The following is a 24,591-nucleotide window of genomic DNA, read 5'->3' as shown; positions in this document are numbered from 1 at the left end:
CTGAAATTTATTTTCTCTCTTCATAGTCTGATTTGCTGATTGGCACATTGACTGGTCAGGAGAGTGAGCTGCATCTCCCCCCCCCCCCCAAATAGCTTCTGCATCAAAACTTCCTATGAGGCAAATCCAATTAAATGCTGGTTTTCCATGTTTCTTAAAGGCATGGAACTGCCCTTTTTAGGTGCAACATATGCTAACTTGCTGGGAATATAAATCCTGTTGTCAAAATCTCTTATTAGGTAACCTATATTATTTCAGGGTCATTGAATTCTTATGTCCTGGTTTTGGAGTGCTTCCTAAGGGCTTAAAGAAATCTTGTGAGTAGTCACCTGACAGAGGATTAGTGGTGAAGTGAAGCATGTTGCAGTCCTCTGTGTAAACAGCCTGTTATTTTATGGCTCCTCGGCATGCTAGAAAACGTAGCGGCCAGGGAAATGCAGCATTCTTTTGGAATGGATTCTGTAGTTCAGACAGAATGCTAATATAGCATATGGAAAACCTTTCTAATTCCCTCTTTTGCTGGAAAGCTATAGTGTCTTCCTGTCAAAGTGCCTAGACTTAAAAAGGTATAACCTTTGTGATCATGTATGTCTGAGAAAAGCATAGGAATCTGCAGACAAAATCTCTGCATCTTAGGTGTTGGAAGCACTGTGCATTGAACTTGTAAATTAAGTTTATAAATATTCAAGCATTGGTTCACAGTAAGAGTAGCAGTAAAAAAAAAAAAAAACTACCGGTATGCAGGCAAAACACTTGTATTTACTGTTTAACCTGCAAAACACTTAAATTTATAAGCATGCCTGAGGCTGGAGCAAGCAGAGGCATGTCTTCATCCAATGCTGGTCAAAGGAAGAGAGATGAACAGGAAGTACAATATGCTCATTCCTGTCCAGGAGAGATGACATCACACAGAGCCCCCTCTACCAATTGTATTTCTATGGTCTGAGTATCTGCCTGTCATCAGGGCAGCTCTGTAGACTTTGACCTTTCTCAGGCTAACTTGCAGCAATATACTTTTGTTAGGTTTGGCTGCTAATCTGCCACACTCATAAGAACACAGCCCATATTATTCGGCATCCTTTTCTCTCAGTGGCTGAAGAGATGCCCATGGGAAGCCTGCAAACTGAACCTGAGCACAACAGCACTCTGCCCACTTGTGATTCCTAGCAACTGCTGTTCAGAGGCATTATGCCTCTGATTGTGGAGGTAGGACAAAGTAATCCTGGCTAGTAGCCATTGATAGCCCTCTCCCCTGTGAATTTGTCCAGACTTCTTTTAAAGCCAGCCAAGTCCAGGGGCCATTACTGCCTCCTGTGGGAGCAAGTTCCATAGTTTAATTATGTGCTGCATGAAGAAGTACTCTCTTTTATCTGTCCTGAATTTTCCAATATCCAGATGCATGGGCAGCCTGTTACAAAATGCAGTTATTAAATCTAGTCAAATCACAATGTTCCTGAATTTTCTGTTCTTTGTCACTTACATATGCTGTAGCACATTTTCAGCATTGTGATGCAGTATCATAACTGTAAACAACTTATTTCCTTGAAGATTGTTGGAAGAAGGCTCATTGTGCTTTTGCCTAAATGTCTGTTTTAATCGAGGAACGAAGCAGAACTTTAAAATGGGTTATGTAACGTGGTTGGTGTGTGTGTGTGTGTGTTTGCACCCTGCAGGAGTTTGTTCCAAAAAAAATATGTTGATCATGGGAGTTGCATACATAATAGCTGAAAGGTTTTGGGCTATGGTTTTCCTTAGCATGTGAGCACAAGAAAAGCCAGCAGTTGAACTCTGCTAGTCAAGCATCCATGACACAGCATGGCTTGAGGGTGACTTAAGTGGTGTGTGTTCAAGAGAGACAGAGAGGCAGGAAAACAGAGAGAGAGAATATATGTATGTTTTGTTTTTCCAGTTTCATCATGGTTCCATGCCTAGGGCTCAGTAAGAGGGACAGAAGTGTCATGGTGCACCAGTTGCCCAAAATAATGACCAAAATAAAGGAGCAGATACACAGCCTGGGGCTACTCCTTGATCCATCACCAGAGGTCCAAATGACCCTTGGCCAAGAGTACTATTTACTAGTTCCTGCTGGTTATGCCAGCTGTGACCACATTGGTAAACTCAAAGTTAACTTTTTATATGGTTTTTATTGTACGGTTTTATGTTCTATTGCTGCAAACCACACGCACTCTGAAAGATGTTTGAAAAGCATAACAGTGGCATACACCATAGAAATTAAGATATCAGAAGGTGTTTAAAAATGCATAGAGCTTGTCGGAGATCCCTTCCAAGAATGAGAGCTGCTTCAGAAGCTCAGAGACGGAACAGGGACTTGAAGTATTTCCTCTTCCCTGTGCTTCTTCATGATATGCGAACTTCTCCCTCTGCAATGAGATGTGAATGCTTTAAATGTGGAGACAGTTTTAAACCTAACCGCAGGAGGAAATGTGAAACTTCCACTTGTGGAAATTATGGAGAAGTGAGGAAACGAGATGCACGGGTCACTTTTACTTTCAGATACTGATACATATTTAGCCCAAGTTACTCTTGAGGCCTGGTTCAAATGTTTTACGGCGTAGCTACAAGATGAAGCCGTTTGACCAGGGCCCTGTGAAGTTGCAAGAAAGTTCAAATGCCTTTATCACATGAGTCTGTCAGACTGTGGGAGACAAGTCTGCATGCTGTCTCATCTGCTAGATTCTGGGGAGGTGTAGTGCTGGCGTGGTTCTTTCCCTTGAGATTTAGCAGACTCACGGGAAAGAACATCAAACTGTTCTCTAAGCCACATGGAGCCTTGCCCACACGGCTGTGATTATTAGCTGCGCCCTACCGAAAACAGAACATCTGAATTGGCTCTGACAGAGAGAACAATCTCAAGAGGAGGTGGTCCGCTACCTTTTAGGGAAGACCACAATAACATTTCTATTGTGTGCAGTAGGTAGCTCCAGCCATAGTTTCTAATTACCTGCTCTTGCTATCTTGGCATCATCGCTGCATTTGAGTAGGGAAAGAATTCAACCAAACCACCTTTTTTGTAATATTTCCTTTTGTGGTACTACAGTCCAAGAAACTGAGAAGCACGGAAAGATGAATTTTTGGTTTGAATTAGCTGGATTACAGGTGGACCTGGGTCTTTGCACAGGTTAATTAAATGCTTAGGTTAAAGTTGGCATATTTTTGCCAGTGAGCAGAACACAGATTCCATTTCATTGTATTTAATGTATTGATTGGATGGCCATGTGTCATGGATGCTGTAGTTAAGATTCCTGAATTGCAGGGGGCTAGACTAGATGACCCTCAGGTTCACTTCCAACTCTATGATTCTGTTATTCTAACCATCCTGTTCAATGCTATATTTGGCCTACGTTTGAGGTCGCTGAACTGCTGATCATGAGCAGAATCCACTTTACTCTTCTCCTGAATAAGATCCACAACAGTGAAACAGTGAAATTTGTTGGTTTTGATGGGTGTTGTTTAGGTAAGGGAAGTTCAGTGGATTGGCCTCATTTGTACGTTTTCTTTGCTATGCATGTGATATATATTCAACCCAGAATGATAGCTAACTACCAGTATGCCCATACAAATGAAGAATGAGTGACTAAAATTATGGTACAGTTTACCGGTAATTGATGCTTTGTCGCCATCCAAATGTCTAGAGAACTAGTTCACATAATCACATGCTTAAATAACATCAGAAGCAAAAAAAAGCTATTGCTGATGAGGCTTTTTGGGGGGGGGTGTCACTTTGTATAATGCCTGAGTCCCTTCTAATCCTCTGGATCCAGCAAGGATTAAAATCTAACGGAGAATTCCATTGTTGAATTAGCCGGGCAAGGGTCATAGTTGCCACCGAAGTACTAGAAGTATGCTCCTTAGTGTAACAAAGGAAGCTGCTCTGTGCAAGGGATGATGGTGGTGGTGGTGGTGATTCCTGCCATCTGACCGGGTTGCCCCAACCGCTCTGGATGGCTTCCGGCAAAATATAAAAACACAATAAAACATCAAATGTGTGTGAGTCCTTCCCTCACCTGGCTGGTACTGAGAAGGACAATAGCAGTATGTGAGAGAGAGCAGGGCTAGAAGCAGGTAGAACGCAGGGAGTGAGAGCCATGCTTTATTTCTGCTGGAATCCAAAGCTGTGACTATGGAAGAAGCAAGACATTCCAGGGTGTTAATGCGCGAGACCTCCATCTTAGACTGAATATATGTGTAAATAAACTATGTATCCTAGAGTCCAACATTCCAAGGAAACCAAACCCTGGGTTAGCACCTAGAACCCCTGGGATCTTGCACCACTTGAACATCAGGGTGGCGTGCAACACTTTGTTGTGTCACTAGTACTGGGCCAAGGCTGCTGGAAGCTGGTTATCATTAGGAATGAGGATTAAATGTGCTTAAATAATGTTAGGGTTGAAACAAATGGCCTAAAAAATTGGGTGTGCCACACATCAGCCATTGCTGCAGGGAGAAACAAGTCTGTCCTGTTCATATCTAGTACGTTCTGTCCTCTAGACGTGAAGTTGGAAACTGCATTTTAAGTATGTTCGAACTAGTTATTCAGAGTCTTTCTGCCGTGCCACTGCTTAGCTTATTAGAAGTTAAAAGAGGGAGGGAAAGAGATAATTGTGTGTCAAATCTGAGAGTGCACATGGTCAAGTATTTATTTATTTATTCATTAACTTATTTAAAGCATTTTTGCCAACTCCCACTGTGTCTTGCAAAGATTGTTAGTAAGACAAGTCTCTGTTCTTAAGCTTACATCTGACACACAAGGAAGAAAGAACAGGGAGGGAGGACAAGGTAAACAAGCTCAGGGACTTATTCTTAAGCTTACACTTCTTACAACAACTAGCTAGGATCCCAAGTTTGCGGGGGGGGGGGGGGCGGACCAAAAACAGCCAGTTTTTCCACAGAGATGATTGAATTGTATTGCTTCTCTTCTCTCCCTCTGCCCTGCAGCCTGATAAAAAGTAGATATAATAAACTTGTTGCTTTGCCTTGGCTGAAGCTGGCCATACTAATGGCTGCTTTTTAACCGTCAAATGGGAACATTAATTACCACCTTCCTATGGTTGTCATGAGGATTAGTGGAACAAGGATTGCAGCCTTTACATGCTGTAATAGGAACAGTAATAATTTCCACCAGTGAGTGGCTTATTGTGGAACACTGAAGTGAGCTAATGTGCTAGATTTAAAGGGAGCACACCAGCGTTAGACTGATAACTGTGGCTCTGCCTCACTGTAAACTTTCAATGCAGGTGTTCAGTTGCCTCACTCTCTTGCTAATCTATGAGTTATCTATTCTGTTTGTGTTGAAGTGCATGTGTTGCTCTCATCCGTTGTACCTCCCTCCACGTCCCGTGTGTTGACTCAATTTTAACCCCTTTATTATTGCCATCTGTTTATTTAGCCAGAAACCCTGTGCATGAACCCCTTTCTCAATATGGATGATGCCTGTGCAACTTCTAGACAGGATGGAAGTTCAATGGCCGGGATCAAAATATGTGCATGTACATGGGCGGGACTGACGGTTTCCCCATTCAGTAGTAATCTGTCATGCCCCACTCTGAAGGGCACCCTGTCCCTTGGCAAGAGAGAGGGGAGTTTCTGTTACAGGAAGGATGGGGCATTCCTGCCAATTTCAGGATCCTAGTCCAGAGACAAGGTTAGAGAAGCTGCCATTCATAGCAACACTGAAGTTTCACATTTTGTGTGGAATTGTCCCTTCTTGTAAATTGTTTGGGTCTGAGTGCTATGTAAAGAGTGCTGTGTTCAGAAACAGGTTGCATTTCATTGACAAAAGAGGTGGTATATAGAATTACATTCTTTGGATTATAAACAATTTGTTTTACTTTAGTCCATGAATGCTTGTGTCAAAATAAGTATGTGTTGCTCACACTGCTGTTTGTACTGCAAGAGACTAATGTGGCTGTCCCTTCTGTAAATCTGCTGCTTTCTGAAATGTGGGTATGAAATAGTTGCTAGAATTTGGTGATGATCACATCTTGGGCAAACTTTTCTTTTCCAAGTCTCCCTGAACTGAACATTCCCATAGAGAGCAGGTGTTTGGGACCTTCCATCAGCCATTCAGTACAAGCCCAAGCTGCCAACATGTCTGTGAGGAAATGGAAAATCATAGACATTATCCTGGGAACCCTGGCAAGCTTTGCTTGTGCTGACTAGCTGAAAGCCGTGCCCCAGAACCATCCCCTGTGGGCATGATCACTCCAGTCATAGTGGGACGAAGAAGCACATGCAAAGGGTTTTTTGTAAGTAGGGCAGCAACTAGAAGTTGTGAAGCTCTGCATTACCTGCTTAGCCCTTCTACTCAGATAATACTTTGGTCACTACCCCCTTTATCCATTGCACAATAATTTTAGGGTGCAATTCATTACCATGGGCAGGATATAGACAATCCCTGTTATGTGTGTGTGTGTTAGTGTTGTTTTTCTAATGATCCATTTTATGCAATCGACCAATTAACTCTAGCCCAGCTGCACATGATATAATGTGTCCTGGTTTACTTATGTAATCCCTACAGTACCAAACAAGAACTAGGTTAGCGGAAGGGCCAGCACTGTCATAGTATGAAACACAAAAGGGAACCTCCTTTGGGCAATCCCTCAGCAGCTCTTCATCACTGGTTATGTAAAAGCTGGGCAAGGTTTGCTCGTAATGAAAATTACTTCATCATGGGAAACAGCTGTGAGCTGTGAATTTCCCTGCAGCCATTGAACTATTTTAAATTAAGAAAGAAAGAGCTCTCAAGTATTTGTCTTGCTTGGCCTCTGGGTGGAGTGGTGGCTTACTGAGAAGAACTCTTTTCCTAATAGCGAAGGGCTGCTACCTGGAAAAGTTTCCACCAAGATCAATGGTCTGTTGAATTGCCTTGTCTCCTTCTCTGCACGCAGGTTGGCATGTGGTGTTGGGTGTGGTTAAATTTGCTTAATATTAGAACTAAACTGAACTCGAAGCAGTGGAAGCAACTTGCTAGCTTTCTGTGTCTGAGAAAGGCCTAAGAAGAGAATCACCAGCAGATACAGGTGTGCTCACTCTCGCTCTCCATTTTCTTTTAGAGATGTAGAACCTATGGCACTCCAGATGTTGGACTCCAAGTCCCATCAGTCCCCAGCCAGTATGGCCAATGAACTGGGATGATGGGAGCTGGAGTCCTACAGCAACTGGAAGACCACAGCTTCTCCATCTGTTTTTTTACATGGCAACAGCAAGACTCTCTACCCACTCCAGAGTTTATTTGCTCTTTTCATATACAGAAGTGTTGGCCATAATTCTCATGTTACATATGCATTGATTTTCAAACAAATTTTGAATTTCTTTCCAGTTCTTACAAGACTGCATCTACAATTCACAGCATGGCTACAAGCATAATGTGGAATGGCTTCAACTGGTCTTTCCCCATAGTCGTGGCAGTAGGCTAAACTGTTTCAGGATCCTTTTAGATACATCCCTGTCTGAGTTAGGGATAGTCATTCTTTTCACATAATGACTGTGCGCTGTTAGTAAGATTCCGAGAATGAAAATTAAAAACTGGGAGATGGGAGGACTTCCGGCGGCGACGCCATCGCCGGGTGGTCGAAGGCTGCTTCGGGTCCGAAGCGCCTTGTCCATCCCGGGGGTTAGGAGCCGCGCTACCGCAGCGCGCGGCTCCGGTTGGGGTGCGGGAAGAGCGTCCCGCACCCTGGGCTCCCCGGCTGCGCCCGCGGAGGCTCCGAACCCTTCCCCTGCCCCCCTGTAAAGGGGGAGTGGGGGTGAAGGGACAACCGGAGCCGGGCTTCGGGGACATGCCCCAACCGGGATGCAAATGCGGCGACAGAGCCCGCGGTGAGCGTCTAAGTTCTACCTGTGAAGAATGGAGCTAAAGGAACCCGGTGGTCGTGAGTAAAGAATTTGAGTGAAATCGTGCTTTTGGGACGATCCGGGGGGAAGGAGAAGGGCAGCCTGCCTCCCTCCCTTCGAGCTCAAGAATCTAACCAATCTGAGTGATTGCTGCTACAGAACTGGCTATAATGTATTTAAAATTGACACATGAGACTGGCAAACTTTTCTTTCGGGAAGCTAATTAGAGGAAAATATCTCCATTTAAAGTTGCGGTATTTGCGCTCCAGCTCAGGAAAATGGCGACGAACAAAGAGGGGAGTAGAAATATGACACCCACTTCCTCCTCCTCTGCCAGTATGCTGGGTTTCGTCCTTGAACTGGTATTGAACTCTGGATTAACGGATGAACAGAGACTCACTGCCTTGAAGGTGGAATTGCTTTGTAAAAAAGTCAAAGTCTTGTGTGGGGGTCTGAAATGGAACCAATTGCCCACAGAGGAGGCTTTTAAAACTTTTGACACTTTGGAAGAATCCCTTGCCAAGGAGCTGAGAGGGCTGATGAGTGAGCTACTTCGGAGAAGAAATTCGCTTTCTGGGGGTGGCAGCCCCAAGGCGACGTCAAGATTTTTTATATCCAGTCCCCGAGGTGTGAGCTCGGGGGCCAGGGACAGAGAATTAAGGTATTTACAAGAAGAAAAGGAATGTTACAAAGAACCGAAGAAGCTGAGAGATGATGAGATGGATACCTCTGAACTCGTGGCAAGGAGAGGTTTGGACTGTGCCTGGATCTGTGGACGTTTGGAGAGGGAAGCTACATGGAAGTTTAGTGTTGAAACCACCAGGAGAAGAATAATGGACAGAGGGGGTGTGGGGTGAAGCATTAAGTAATACTTAAGGTAGCCTGATATGGTAAACTGAAATCGGAGGGTGAATACTGTCAACAATTTTCTGTTATATTTTTTATTTGAACATGAAAGGAGATATTTCAAGTTATCATGTTATTAGCAGCAATCTTAAGGATAGAAGAGATAGATTTGATCGAATAAGCTGTGAAGATCAGTGAGGTGGAGTATAAGTAAAGTAAATCTAAGTGGATTATGTTTATGGAATAAGAGGATTGAGATCAAGATGTAGTGATGTATTTTTAGCAAAATGTTGAAGATATAATTGATTGTAATTATACAACTGAATTTAACTTCTTCTTTTTTTTGTTAGGAGAAATGGTTATAAAATAGACTTAGGATATAAACTCGAAGGTGAAAAGACAGGGGAAGTCAATAGTCAAGATACGGAAATAGAAATTTTTTTTTTTTCCTAGAAAGATGCAATAAGAAAACTTGACACTGTTTGTATTTGTTCTATGTGTTTTGCATTTGTTTAATTGTAGGTGTGGGTGTGGGTATATGTTGTTATAGAAAAATGCCAATAAATTCTTATAAAAAAAAATAAATAAAAACTGGGAGATGGATCTCAGACTTGGCTATTATTCAGTGGAGGTTTCTCTGTCTTTTTTTTTAAAAAAAGTGGTACAAACAATAACTCTTGGATATTTTTCTCCTAGCCATTGTACCCAACAGATCCATGCAGAATGCAATAAATACTGCTATTCATATATTGCAAGAAGTTCAGGTGTCTTTCCCCCAGAAAGGGATACTGCATTTTTCAGCACTCCGATATTTATCACTGTACAAAATAACATTCTCTGGCCAGTATGACCACTACAATTGTTACTGCAGGTGTAGGATGTGGCGATTGCATGTAAGTAGTAGTCACGAGGCCCTATTAGATATGACATGTGTTAACCATAGTAACACAAACTACAAACTCCATTTCATGTCTGTACCATTCTAGGAACTGTTTGAAATCTTTAATTTTACTTCTTTGTAGCATTCTTTTGTGAGGAAATGTGATGAGATGAACAGAGTTACCTTTTCCACACCACAACAGTACATTGTCTTTGAAATACATCTGTTGCCATGCTGTTTTTTAGTTCTTTTGAAGAAGGTGCACTCCCCCCCACAGCCCCCGAGTGCTGAACCCATATGCCATGGTTTAAAAGAGGGTAAAAGTGCAGCTATCCCCCACTCACCTCCAATCACTTACAGATCAGGACTGCGCACTGGAAGATAGATTTGACTTTTAACGATAAAGATAAAATCCAAGGTTGGAAAGACCCCTAAAGCAAGCTCAGTTCAGTGAAAGCAAGGAAGTGTGAGATTTCTCAGAATGAATTATCATTTCCATCACACATAGCAGCTTCCTTTTTTGGAAAGAAAGAAAAAACAAACAAGTTACCAATCATGGACATTTTAAAGCTTTGGCCATCGCCGCCCCCGTGTCTGAGATTCTGACGATTGCTACTTGAAAGGGACTTTTCCAACTTTACCTAGAAAAGAGCTAGCCAGAAACACAACACTTGTGGTTAGCCAGCTTCCGTCAGTGGCTTAATTCAGTTGGTCTGTTTAAAGAGAGGAAGCTGCTGCTGTGACGGGAAGAGGGAGCTGACGGCACCACCAGGCTTGTAGGAGGGCCAAAGCAGACAGTGCATAACAGCATTGGTATGTGGGACACCAGTAGGAAAGGGGTGTGCCTGTGGAGGCAAGGAAACAGACCAAACATAAAGGCTCAAGATTATGGCTCACTTAATGCATGCAAAAAGGAGGTAGGGGAGCCATGGTAACTTAACATGTGTTGCTTGCAAGACCAGACACCTTAAGGGCTTTGTTGAACTTTTAACAGAAACCTGCTTGTCAAGCTTACTCCTTCGACACATCACCTCCAAAATTAAAATATCCTGTTCTTATTTTAATGCCACCATCATTGCAGAGGTGTCTGTGGAGGGGATATATTGATTTAAAATGTATTGTATTGTAACTTTTGAATATATATTTTTATAAAATAAAAAACAACCCTCTGAAATGGGTATGATTTGACAGTGAGATGCAGGAGAGGGGAGAAGCAGGTTAAGGTGCACTCTGTTATATAGGCTGTAGAATTCTTTGGCCCACAAAACGAGCTGCTTTGAATAAACGTTTCAGGTTCATTTATTATGTCTCCTGAAAACATCAGTATAACCTCATGCATGGAATTGAGAAGCAAAGCTGGTGCACCATATTGCAGAAACATATCAGCTGCTACTAATCCAGTTTATTTGCTGCTTGTTGGGTTATGACCAAGATCTGTGAAACAAGGATGTCAAGTTATTTGCCAAAAATATTTGTTTTGTATGTGTCTCAGCAACAGAAACTATTATCTGCTCCCCCCTTTTCTCCCACCCTGAAGGTGTACCTGTCCCATTTTACTTGTTATGGGGTTCATAGCTTTTGATATTTCTTTGAAGACCAAAGTAATCAGTGTAGGGTTTCTGAAAACCAGATTTGCTGAATGTGTCAGGAGTGTGGTGCTTGGGGTGGCACCATATTTCTACAGTGGTAACCACTCACTCAATCTAGCTCCCTCCCCTTCTTTTGTTGTTAAATACAGCCCATGGTTTATAACTACCACCCAGTCACAAATACACATTTCTTGGGTAAGGTGGTAGGAAGAGTGATGACCGAGAGAATATGATATGGGTTATATCCAACAAAATTCTGCTTAGAAATAAACCCATTGAAAGTAATGTATTTAAGTTAGTCATGTTCATTAACGAAACCCATTAGTTTACTCTAGCATTGCACACAACCTTGTATGTAGACAGTGGTACCTTGGTTTGCAACCGCTTTGGATTACAACCATTTTGGATTACAACCACGTCAAACCCGGAAGTGTGTGTCCCTTTTTTTGAATTGCAACCCTTTTTTATTACAACCAATTTTGGGGGGGGGGGAGGCCCCATTGGTGAAAGCGTGCCTTGGGTTACAACCTGTTTTGGTTTACAACTGGACCTCCGGAACGGATTATGGTTGTAAACCAAGGTACCACTGTAGTCAGTATTTCCATACTGTTCTTCTTGATTTAAGAAGGTATCATGACTCGGATTAGTAGTAGTAGCAGTAGTAGTTGTATGGAGTGGTGTTTGCATAAAATATTATATATGTGCTTTATTGCTTTTAGTCCTATTTAACTACCTTGATTGATTCCCACCAATCACAGCAAGATGCTGGAATTTCAATGAGCAGCCCCTTATTTCTAGTGTACTGAAACCCTTGTTCCCCATGTGCACAAACCACAAATTATTAAGTGGAGATATGCATGCAAGTAAGTTATCCATATAGAAATGTTTTGTGATATATCCTCAGCAGCTGACAAGGGAGCTAATGTGGGTCATTGTCTTAGGTTTCATAGCCAGTTGGGATTAACAGTCGTAGATCTGTGATAAAACCGGCCGGTTGCCAAGCACCCCTGCTCCCATTTACCAGTACTGCTTTGAGTAGGTTAAAGGGCAGATCCAGTAACAGTGAAGAATACATAAGGTTCAGCAGGTGTATTGTTTGCCCCATGCTAGGGTGAGGGGCCAAGCAAACCACCTCTCCTAATGATCTTTGGTACGCCTTTAAAAAACCCAGTTGAGAATTTCTACTCTGGTTACTGGATGTTTTCCCCTCATGCATTTTCAATTCTCATTACAAAGCAAAATGGTTTGAGACTCTGTCAGGTGAATGGCAAAGGCAGTGGGAGGTGGGTTGTGTTGGTAGGATGGCATTCTCCTTTTGTCCATCATTTAAGGATTTGTTTTATACTGGTAGTTTTTTTATAGTTTTTAAACTGAGGGCAGGAGAAACAAGTTGGTCTGTTCAGAGTTCAGATAATTGTGCATTGTGCTCTATGGAGTAACGTGAGGTTTATAAGGTAGGGGAAATGGTTGATCAGGTTTTTATGGGTTTGTGCTATATAGAAGATAGAGGGCCTGTCCTACATGGGTTTTGTGATTTGGGTATTACAAGTTTGTCTGTTGGGCCTGCCCTCTGGGACAAGACACTTGGGGTGGGTGGGTGGGTTGGAGAATTTATGGCAGTTTACAAAAGGGACAAGGCTCTGTGAAAGGTTGTGACTGAAACGTGACCACACTGTTGCCAGGTGGTGATGATAATGGGACCTATCCTTGGCCTGCTATACCGTTAAACCCATGGGGGGGGGGAGAAGAAATGTTTTCATGGAAGGGGACTGTGGCAGTTGAGTAGGTATGGATAGGAATTTCAGAAACTTAAGTCGCAGGAGCTTGAACTAGACGACCCTTAGGATCCCTTACAACTCTACAGCTCCATTATTCTTTTAGTTATGTTTCTAATAAAATGCTAGCACTAGATAATAAGAATGCTGCAAAACTAGTTCAAAAATGGTAACAATGGTTCTGGGAAGATACTGTGATCCATTCATCTGTAGTGAGAACTTTGATTAACCCATCACTATTACAACCATATGCCTGTTGAAAATAGATGTTAGATTGTAAATTCATTGGAAGAGAGCAACATAATTTGCTTTAGTTTTTGAGGTGCTCTAAAGCACTATCTACATTGATTTTGCAGCTGCATAAATGGTAATAAGACTGAGCTGTTAGTTCTGAATTTCTGTTTTTACTTGTTTCTGTTTTTCCATTTAATATAATGACATTTTACTTTTTAATGGTACTTTTAATGCCACTTAGAGGCAATTAGCACAGCAGGGCTATGGTCACCATGTTTTTGCTTGTGTGCCTTCCAGATGCATGACTTGCTACTAGAAAATAGGGTGCTAGACTTTATGAACTTTTGGTCTGATCCAGTTGGTGCATGTGTATATGTACACAAAGGCACTAGAACCTCAGAATAATAAAATATTGGTTCCTAAAGCAAAAACTGGTTTTTGAAAGGTCACTTATCAATTTCAAGTGGCTGTGGTTCTGTAGAGCATGAAGGTGATACCAGATTCCTCTCCTCATGTTGTATCCAACACTGCTATTTTCCTAACACAACAGACGCCAGCTTGCGCAACAGAATTTCACCTTTTCTGCAGCTCCTTTTCCCCCTCCCCCAAATGCACCGTCAAAATCTGCTCCACAGGATTGGAGGATCCTCAGCAGCAGATTTGGGGCAAAGGAAGAGTAAGTCCTGTTGTGTGAGTGGCGTACCACTTGCACAAGCATTTGATACAACCTCTGTTGCCTAACCTAGAGATGCTCCACTGACTAAATGGAAATAGCTAAAATTTGGCAGTTGTCATAGCATGTGGTTGAAATTGATTGTTGCAATAGATAAAACTTGGCTATCAGACTAGTTTTGTCCCAGGTTTCATATGAGGTAGTATTAAAGTGCATCTGCTTACACCCAGGCTTTCTTGCTTCCTCCTCCTCGTCTGAACTTCAGCATTAAAGAATATGCCTCCAACGTGGGAGGGGAGAGAAACCAAACAGTAGCACTGAATGGCTGTCATTCTAGCCTTTAATGAATTAAGAAACTTTTGTCTGCTACTCACCCTTTCTCTTCCCTTTCTGCTCCCACAGTACTTAGGGGTTTTTCTTTTTGCCAGTTTTCCTTCCCTTTTTTGCATCACTAGCTGTATACATCAGTACAGAAGCATGCAACATCACATTTATAGAGTTGATTTGTTGTTGTTGTTGTTGTTGTTTTAGTTTTGTCCGAGTCTTAGTGACCCCATGGACCAGAGCATACCAGGCACTCCTGTCTTCCTCTGCCTCCCGCAGTTTGGTCAAACTCATGTTGGTAGCTTCGAGAACACTGTCCAACCATCTCGTCCTCTGTCGTCCCCTTCTCCTGCTGCCCTCAATCTTTCCCAACATCAGGGTCTTTTCCAGGGAGTCTTCTCTTCTCATGAGGTGGCCAAAGTATTGGAGCCTCAGCTTCAGGATCTGTCCTCCAGTGAGCACTCAGAGCTGATTTCCTTCAGAATGGATAGGTTTGATCTTCTTGCAGTCCATGGGACTCTCAAGAGTCTCCTCCAGCACCATAATTCAAAAGCATCAATTCTTTGGCGATCAGCCTTCTTTATGGTCCAGCTCTCACTTCCATACATCACTACTGGGAAAACCATGGCTTTAACTACACAGACCTTTGTCGGCAAGGTGATGTCTCTGCTTTTTAAGATGTTGTCTAGGTTTGTCATTGCTTTTCTCCAAGAAGCAGGCATCTTTTGATTTTGTGACTGCTGTCACCATCTGCAGTGATCATGGAACCCAAGAAAGTAAAATCTCTCACTGCCTCTATTTCTTCCCCTTCTATTTGCTAGGAGGTGATGGGACCAGTGGCCATGATCTTAGTTTTTTTGATGTTGAGCTTCAGACCATATTTTGCGCTCTCCACTTTCACCCTCATTAAAAGGTTCTTTAATTCCTCCTCACTTTCTGCCATCAAGGTTGTGTCATCTGCATATCTGAGGTTGTTGATATTTTTTCCAGCAATCTTAATTCCGGCTTGGGATTCATCCAGTCCAGCCTTTCACATGATGAATTCTGCATATAAGTTAAATAAGCAGGGAGACAATATACAGCCTTGCCATACTCCTTTCCCAATTTTGAACCAATCAGTTATCCAGTTCTAACTGTAACTTCTTGTCCCACATAGAGATTTCTCAGGAGACAGATGAGGTGATCGGGCACTCCCATTTCTTTAAGAACTTGCCATAGTTTGCTGTGGTCGACACAGTCAAAGGCTTTTGCATAGTCAATGAAGCATAAGTTGATGTTTTTCTGGAACTCTGTAGCTTTCTCCATAATCCAGCTCATGTTTGCAATTTGGTCTCTGGTTCCTTCGAAATGCAGCTTGCACTTCTGGGAGTTCTCGGTCCACGTACTGCTTAAGCCTGCCTTGTAGAATTTTAAGCATAACCTTACTAGTGTGTGAAATGAGCACAATTGTGCGCTAGTTGGAGCATTCTTTGGCACTGCCCTTCTTTGGGTTTGGGATGTAGACTGATCTTTTCCAATCTTCTGGCCACTGCTGAGTTTTCCAAACTTGTTGGCACATTGAGTGTAGCACCTTAACAGCATCATCTTTTAAAGTTTTACATAGTTCATCTAGAATATCATCACTTTCCACTGGCCTTGTTATTAGCAGTGCTTTCTAAGGCCCATTTGACTTCCCTCTCCAGGATGTCTGGCTCAAGGTCAGCAACCACACTACCTGGGATGTACAAGACCTACTTATCTTTCTGGTATAATTCCTCTGTGTTCTACCTGTCAGAAATTAGCTATGGAGCCCCCAAATATATAGTCAAAACAGGTTCTAGAACTGGGGGTGAGAAGGGTTTCGACATTAGATTTTGCATTCATTCATTACTTGCTCCTCTGGATTCTGTCAAGGAGTGTTGGGATGTATGATTTCAAGAGGTTACTCCTCCACTTCCTCACCTTGGGGAGTATGTAACAAGACCACCAGGTGATCTTAGGTTCTGTAAGGAACTCATATTCTGTAGGGAAGAACTTGCTTTCTAATGGATTCTGTCCTGCAGAACCAGGGAGTTTCAAATACACAACGAATCTTCCAGTTCAGTTGTTCTCGTCTCATAAAGAAAGTTGCAAGGGAAATCCCAAGACTTACTCCCCAGATCACCTGTAATGAGATTTAAAGAGGCCAACTAGTAAATAGTCGCCCCAAATCTCTTGTGAAGGCATCTCACAATTTGAACTGAATACTTTGAAAAGATCACAGAACACATTACTATTATGAAAGTTAGCATTGTGAAGCTTTAGCCTTCTCCCATAATTTGGGGAATAAAACTGATTGGTAAACATACTGCTGATTAAAACATTTTTTTAGGCACAGCCTATCCAGACATACAGAAGTTACATGTGTTTTCTTTCTTTTTAGCTACTGTTGATTTTAGTGCTTTTAATATTTTTAATACCTGTTTTTAACTGGGTTTTTTTAGATGATTTAAAATGTTTTATTTTCTATTGTTGTAAACCACATAGAGCTTTTTGGGGGTTTTTACAATTAAGTAGTGTTTAAGTTTTCATAAGACATATAAATGAGCATCTTGTTTTTCAAGTGTGGAGGGCTCAAGAAAATATTGTTACTAGATATGTAAATGGAAAAAATTAATGTGGGGAACATGTTACCTGTAATTCAAAAGGAGAGGCTACAACAAACAATCTCTTCTTGAATTGCTACAGTTAGGCATGGAATAATTTCACATTTATGAGGTGTGAAGGAATTCTAAAATTGCATTGTTTTGTGACTTCTGAGCAATAGTCATTAAAATTGCCTGAGATTAATTTGATTTAATTTTTTACACCAGAAGCACATGAAATGCATTTCTAGTGATACAAATTTGTATTTTAGAACAACCTTTTGAAGTGTCCAATATGCAATTGTGCCTTTGCTGGGCATTTATGTCATTGTTATGCCTGAATTTCAGGAGAGGAACTTGGATTGGTTCCCTCGGATGCGTGCCATGTCACTTGTGAGCAGTGATTCTGAAGGAGAACAGAATGAACTTAGAAACTTGCAAGAGAAGCTTGAATCTACCATGAAGCTGGTGTCCAATCTTTCTAATCAGCTATCTGAGCTTAAAGAGCAGGTAAGAGACTTCCAGAAGATGTAGACAGGGTATGAGTTTGCACAAAGCCTTTGTTTTCACAAATTGTGGAAAACCAGCAATGTGCTAACGGTAAAGGGTAAAGGGACCCCTGACAGTTAAGTCCAGTCGCGAACGACTCTGTGGTTGCGGCGCTCATCTCGCTTTACTGGCCGAGGGAGCCAACATTTGTCCACTGACAGTTTTTCCGGGTCATGTGGTCAGCATGACTAAGGCGCTTCTGGTGAAACCAGAGCAGCACACGGAAATGCCGTTTACCTTCCCGCCGGAGCAGTGCCTACGGAAATGTCCTAGTCACATTTAATAAGTGTCACTGAATGGGAAACCTGAGGGTGGGGAAACCAACTGTTTGTGTTTTTAAAGCAGTCTTCAATATACAAAATAATATTGGACTTGGGAGAGAGCATGACAGACTCTCCCCCTGCCTTGATATGATGGGTAATAAGTAATACAACAAGAAGCTTAAAAATTATTGGTATTCTTTGCTTGCTCTGCAGGGTTGGTGACATTGGTTGCTAAGTTAGAAGGCCAAACACACACATATCCTAGGTTACCATTCACCAGGCTTGTTTAAACTGGCCTAGCAAGAGGGGTTATTTGTTTTTTTCTGTGACATGTTTTGTTGCAGTTTTCTTCCACTGGGATTTTTAATTTGTTCTAGTTTAAAATTAGTCAGAGGGAAAATGACATATGCAAATACCGGTAAGCCTGCTTCTGGTTCTTTATTTCTGGCAATGTGGCAACCCTCATTTCTAATATTAAATGACCAATATTAAATGAAATCATCATTTTGATGATTTCATTTAATATTCTAATTTTCTGAGATTGTGAATTTGGGGTTTTCATCAGCTGTATGACAAATAAAGGCTTGACATCTCTCACTTTGCACGTCATGAGTCTATCCCATATGTTAGTTTCACCTTTTAAGTTGAATTCCTGAAATAAATGAACTTTTCCACGATATTCTAATTTTTTGAGTATCACCTGTATAATATGTAAAGATGCTAACATCCTGCTCCTGTGCATGCCCTGTCTATCTGACGCTACAAGACTTAATTCTTTGCCTTTTAAACTTAAAAAAGTTTATGCCTTAATAAGCTTTAAAAAAAAAAAACACACCATTTATTAAGGGCTAAGTAAAGCCATGGATCTCAGTGCAAATGCACTGTCTTCGGAATTCCTTTGGATACTTGCAGAGCCAGGCAGAGGCCCGGGCCAGGTAGATAATGTGCCCCCCCTTTTTTACCCTGGGGATTTCAAGGCTTGAACCGTATCTGCATATAAAGACAAAACGGAAAATATAGATATACAATAGTGCTTTTTAAAAATACATAGGGAAAGGGATTATTTTAAGTATTTACATTTAAATAATGGTGAGCGATTGTGAATATGTTGACCGAGGCCCCCTTTGGAATCAGAGGCCCGGGCCAAGTAGCCCATATGACCCCCCCCCCCCCCCCGGTTTGGGCCTGGATACTGCACATCCTTTTGCCTCCTACTTGTTCCTTACCAAACACAATATGCATTGCTTCACTTTGGATTTGTAGCCAGTATTTTAAAACATGTGACTGAAGTAATCCAGAAAGGAATTTGATGGCAAGCTCAATGGGAGGCCCCTCTTCTCCTTCCCCACCTTTTGCTTCAACCTCACCAGCTAAAGCCCAAATATGCTTTATGTTTAAAGCCTTCCACTTTTAACTTGCCCAGCTTTTAATCTTTGCCCCTGTGAAAATGAGAGAGAATGACATTAGCATTCAGAGGGCCTCTGCCCTGCTGAGGAAGAAGGGGAAACCAGGTTCATTAACATGAGAGGACTCTCTGGAATTTCCCCTAAGTGCAGTCATTGAGTGTGCCCAGATCAAGTTGCAGCATGTACCAGTTGTGTGACCATACCAATACACCACTTTCTCATTAGGAACAACCCTTTCTAGAAAGAAGAGCTAACTGAAAGGCTGGTTTGAATCAAATAAGAGCAAGTTTTCCTTTCAGAGCTGTCACTTCTAATTGGTTTCTAGAGACTAGAGCTGTCATTAATGCCAAAATTCAACAACTCCATTCGAAACACTATTGAACTGCAAGTGGTGTAAACATTCCTGGCAAACTATTTTTTAAAATAATAGCACTGGTAACAAAGTTGTTGGTTTGTTACAAATTTTCAGTACACTTACGCAGGAGTTAATATAAGGTTACCAGATTTTTTTCAATGACTCCAGGGACACTTTTCAACTAAAATTGATTTTATATCATAGAATCATAGAGTTGGAAGAGACCACAAGGGCCATCCAGTCCAACTGGGGACTGATGAGGACTGATTTGTAAATCCGGGGATTGTCCCCAGGAAACGGGGACGTCTGGTAACCTTAAGTTAATATGACCTTCACATTTCCTCTCTAGTAAATGCCTTGGTCTGCTTTTTTTATACCACACTCCACAGCATGTTATTACATATCTCTCTCTCTCCCTCTCCCCCCCCCCCCGTCTCTCACACACACACTTAGTAGTTTGCAAGCAATATACCAGAGAAGGATCCAGTTGTACATGTGATTGTGCCTCTCCCATATGCTCCCACCGCCTTTGCTACATATTTCCAAATGTTCTCCAATGAAAACAGGGACGCCCTATCCAATTATTATTATTACTATACACTGTCCATCTGACTGGGTTGCCCATCCACTCTTGGCAGCTTCCAACATACATAAAAACATACTGAAACATTAAACATTTAAAATCTTCCCTATACAGGGCTGCCTTCAGATGTCTTCTAAAGGTTGTATAGTTACTTATCTCCTTGGCTTGGGGATTTCATAACTCATACCCGCCAACATTTTTCCAATGAAAATAGAGACATCTTAAGGAAAAGCGGGACATTCTGGGATCAAATCAGAAACTGAGATGGTTTCTGTAAATCCAGAACTGTCCTTGGAAAAGAGGAACAATTGGAGGGTCTGTTGCTATGGCAGCATTGCTTGTTCACACACCACATAACTCGAATGTTTTTTGGGGGGGGTTCTCCATAATGCTAAGAATGGACCACATTTGTACTGACCAAGCACTTTCTACATTAACTTGTGGCCTCCACTTACCACAGCTGTGTACATCTCACTGATGCACTCTGTGAACCTCATATGGATATGCAAACAACCAGGTTTTTAAAGGTGCAAACATCTTTTAAAAGGAAGGGAAGGAAAACTACTAATAGAGTTTGCCTCAGGATCCACTTAAGTGATATGTTGCAAATACTAATTGGCAATCAATATGCTGCAAATAACAAATAATTAAAGGGAACTGGTTTAACAGAAAGTTATCAGGGACTGAAGCACCAAGCTTAAACATTTCTTCCACCATAATGGAAATGTAGCTAATTCATGACACAGGTAGGTAGCCGTGTTGGTCTGCCATCTGCCATAATCAAAACAAAATAAAAAAATAAAAAATAAAAAAATCCTTCCAGAAGTCACCAGACTTCATGCATCTGGTGACTTCTGATTCAGTGTATCTGAAGAAGTGTGCATGCACACGAAAGCTCATAGCAAGAACAAATTTAGTTGGGCTCTAAGGTGCTACTGGAAGGATTTTTTTATTTTTTATTTTGTTTTGACTATGGTAGACCAACACGGCTACCTACCTGTAACTGGAACTATGGAAGGCACCACATTGAGCCACATGAAATGGAAGTCCATCAACCTCATCAAGAAACTTGCACATGTACAGATCGACATCTTCTTTCTGAATACCCCTCCTCACTCTCTCACTATATAGAAGGGTCTGGTGACTTCTATTTCAGTGTATCTGAAGAAGTGTGCATGCACACGAAAACTCATACCAAGAACAAACTTAGTTGGTCTCTAAGGTGCTACTGGAAGGATTTTTTTTTTTTTAAATTCATGACAGAATGATATTTCATGAACATTTATAGATATTGCATGAAGAGTATGATTAGGCCATCATTCCACTGAACTAGCTAATTAAGTGTGCTTTAGTTCTATTTTCTTTAGCTGTTAATTTAGTAATCTGCCCATTCTCTATGTGGTTTAATGCATAAAATCTCAATAACAATTATATACATTTTAGTACATGCTGTAAGCATATGCAAATTTAAAAATAATGTAAATACTTCCTGCAGTTGGGGTGGGGCTTAAATATTTGTTTAGTAATACAAAGTTACTTTCAAAAAGGGGGGGAATTGACTTCCACAGAATGTAACATTCATATTGTAACAGAAACAATCTTTTGAATTGCACTTGCTACTGTGTTTATTTTTATTTTGTTTTAGCCCTTAAATGCCACTTTTTCAGTAGCTGGGCAAAGCACTTCGTCTGCAGAGGTGTGGCTCTTACAATGCAGTCCTATGCATGTCTACTCAGAAATGAGTCCACTGCAATTTACTCCTAGCTGTGTAACATTGCAGCTACCTTGAAATTTATTTTTGAACCAGCTTATTGTAAACACTCAGTGTATCTCCTCAGCCTAAAATGTAATTTTCAAATTCCCATTTATATCCTGGGTACATTGCAAATTCATATTCAAATACCTTCCAGCCCAATTTTATGAATCAGTGTACCAGTTCTAGATGCAGGATCAGGTTAACATAGCCTGCTGTTGTGTTAACAAAGGCACCGGGGTGACTTGCCTCCCTTCCATTGGGCTGAACTCCATTCCCAATCCAGGAGCATTCTGTGTTCCCGAGCTCAAGTTTCCACTCAGGGGTATGTGTGGCACACAGCCTAAGAGTGGGTTGCATCAGCAGGCAGGGATAGAATAAAGTCCATTCCTATGCCCTTCTGCAAGATCCTGGAGAACAGAAAATAACTGTGCCAGCCAAAATAATGGGGCTATCATTTTGCAGAACTGAACATTCTACCTAGGGAGCTGCTCTCCAACGTTGGATTTAATACAGCTACCATGCAAACATTTATGTTTGAACTTCTTATGTGATAGCTTGCCCAGGGCCTCCCAGCTGAGCTCTGTGGGGACTGAGTGGGGTTTTCCTTTGCATTTCCCATGTCCCAACCTCTCCATTCCACCACGTATTTGCTTGCTGTCATGAGGAGTCAATGACCACTTCGTGCTAGACTCCCAAACTTTCTCTCTGGATTTTCCCAGCTGGGCGGGGGTGGGGTAGCTGTTTTTCTCTTAATTGTTTTTAATGCATCAAACAGGATAGTGCTTTTCTGTTGCAAATGGCTTTCAGAATAAACCTTGACCACAATATAACAGCAATAGCTCATTCTGTGGTCTGACGTACAGGAAGTGCTTATGTCTAACCAAGTACATGTTTCAATTTTCCAGATGACAGAGCAGAGGAAGCAAAAACAGCGTATTGGTCTCCTAGGACATCCTGCTTCTATCAATGTGAACCCACAGCAACCAGCATAAATCAGATGGGTGGCTTGTCTGCCCACCCTATTCCCCATTTTCATAACAGGAGTTGAGATTCAACCCTTAAAGCTGTTTCTGTATACCTAGTTCATTGTGTGTAAATAACCTTCTTTTTATACTGTATGTATAGGGCTTCATTGAGAAAATATGGGCACATTATTGGAAGGGGGGTTACATTTGTGCCAAAAAAATGCCTTTTAAAGGAAGAAGTGAAGGGCACACCTAACTTGCACTTGAAAATGATTATTGATTAAAATAGTACGTGACCTGTATTTTGTATTTAAGACCTTCAGATAGCTGGTATTTATGGGTTTTTTATACAGTTGTGCAATATGAATTATGCAATCACACTATACTTGTTCTTTACTCCCGTGTGTCCTAAAGGGAGTGCACACATCTTTGAATCTGGTGTCATCTTACATCATTTACTAAATGGCATCCAATGACACAGTTAAGCTGAGAAACCGTGTTCCTGGTGAGGTTTTGTCCTCCAGGACATTTTTGTAACACATGGCATTCTGAGAGATTGACACATCATGACAATGGTGCTTCCTCTTACCACCCCCACCTCCCAACATTCCTCTATTTTTGATTTAAATTAAAATGAGCAATGAGGTTTTATTCAGAATAGACCCATTGAAATGAATAACCATGGCAAAGTTAGGTGCATTATTTTTCAAGAGGTCTGCTTTGAGTAAAACTATGAATACCACCCAAAGTTCATAAATGTTACTTTCAGGATTCCAGAACCCACCACAGTGCAAAGCTGCATCTTAGCGGACTGATCCCTAAATCTCAAGAGGTGTGGAAGAGGCTAAAGCATTCATTTATGAAGAAATCTGAAGTACTGAAATAAACCGTTTTCTTTATGGAAAAATTAAAACTAGGAGGATTTGACACTGCTGCAGATCATTGTAATCTTCTAAGAGATTTTTTCCCCCTGTGTGTGCGTGTGCCATATTGATTTAGAGGATCCTAGAAGGGTTTGCAGGCTACCACCTCATTCGAGCATCTGCACTTTGTAACTCAGACAGAAGTACGTTCCCCTCATGCATTAAACCAATTAAAATATTAAATATCCCCTTTGGGACTCCTAGCTGAGCACTGATTTTGTAATACTTGAGAAAGAGCCACTGGTTTGAGATTGTATTTTAGTTTCCATTACATCTGGGTCACGTTTTTATTGCTCACGACAGCTGAGAAGTATGGGGGGAAACCTGTTGTCTAGTTTTGTACATGGTCATTTTACAGAAGCTAATTCTCTGCTATAAGAAAGTGGAGATGAAGAATGCTTATTAAAGTTTGTAAATGCATAAATATAGATATTTAAATAAAATATATAATAATAATGTATAGTACTTCAGTGTGATGGTCTCATTCTTCTGCAGCACTAATGAAACTATTCTCCATGCAGCTTACGCTATCATGAACACTGCTTACCCTGAAGGGGAAGTAAATGCATTTGCCAATACAGTAAAGTTCTGTGCTTGAAAACCAAAGGCTGGGTAGATAATGATTGATCACTTACTGCTACACCAGCCTTATGCACTGTGTCTAATACTAAAGTCCATTTCCAAGCCAGGCAGCATATCTGGTATTACTTTAACGTGCAAAGGCTAATATTTCTATGTGCAAGTGTTTTTCGTCTTATGGTAGTTGATGCTTCACCAAACCAAAAATAGCTGTGTTCCTCTTCAAACCCATGTTTAATTAAATTAAACTTTTCATGTTAACCTTACCCACTGGTTTCCTTCCGTATTTGAGTTCCTCAGTGTTTGCTTTATATGTTGCTGGAAACAAAGGATAAATTAGGGTCCTGGCACTGTGAAAAGTAACAAAAGATGCCCCATTATTGGAACACATGTTTTAATACTTCTGTTTTTGCATATTTTCTCTCTTATACACA

At 41.3% G+C, this 24,591-nt stretch overlaps 1 protein-coding gene across 5 annotated transcripts in view; it reads left to right on the top strand.

Annotated features, from left to right (window-relative positions):
• Window positions 1–24,043, top strand: part of ITPR1 (inositol 1,4,5-trisphosphate receptor type 1) — a 131,747-nt gene extending 107,704 nt beyond the window's left edge. For all 5 annotated transcript variants that reach the window (XM_033141179.1, XM_033141181.1, XM_033141180.1 and 2 more), the window contains 2 exons: window positions 17,127–17,288; window positions 22,596–24,043. In XM_033141179.1, coding sequence (XP_032997070.1) covers window positions 17,127–17,288; window positions 22,596–22,682 — 249 coding nt within the window. In that variant the 3' untranslated portion in view covers window positions 22,683–24,043. The remainder of the gene's footprint in view (window positions 1–17,126; window positions 17,289–22,595) is intronic.
• Window positions 24,044–24,591: the final 548 nt, after the last annotated feature.

The sequence above is a fragment of the Lacerta agilis genome, chromosome 2 (genome assembly GCF_009819535.1).
Source record: "Lacerta agilis isolate rLacAgi1 chromosome 2, rLacAgi1.pri, whole genome shotgun sequence".
Taxonomy (NCBI): domain Eukaryota; kingdom Metazoa; phylum Chordata; class Lepidosauria; order Squamata; family Lacertidae; genus Lacerta; species Lacerta agilis.
Note: the sequence above shows the minus strand (reverse complement) of the source record. Positions and strands in the feature narration are given on the sequence as shown.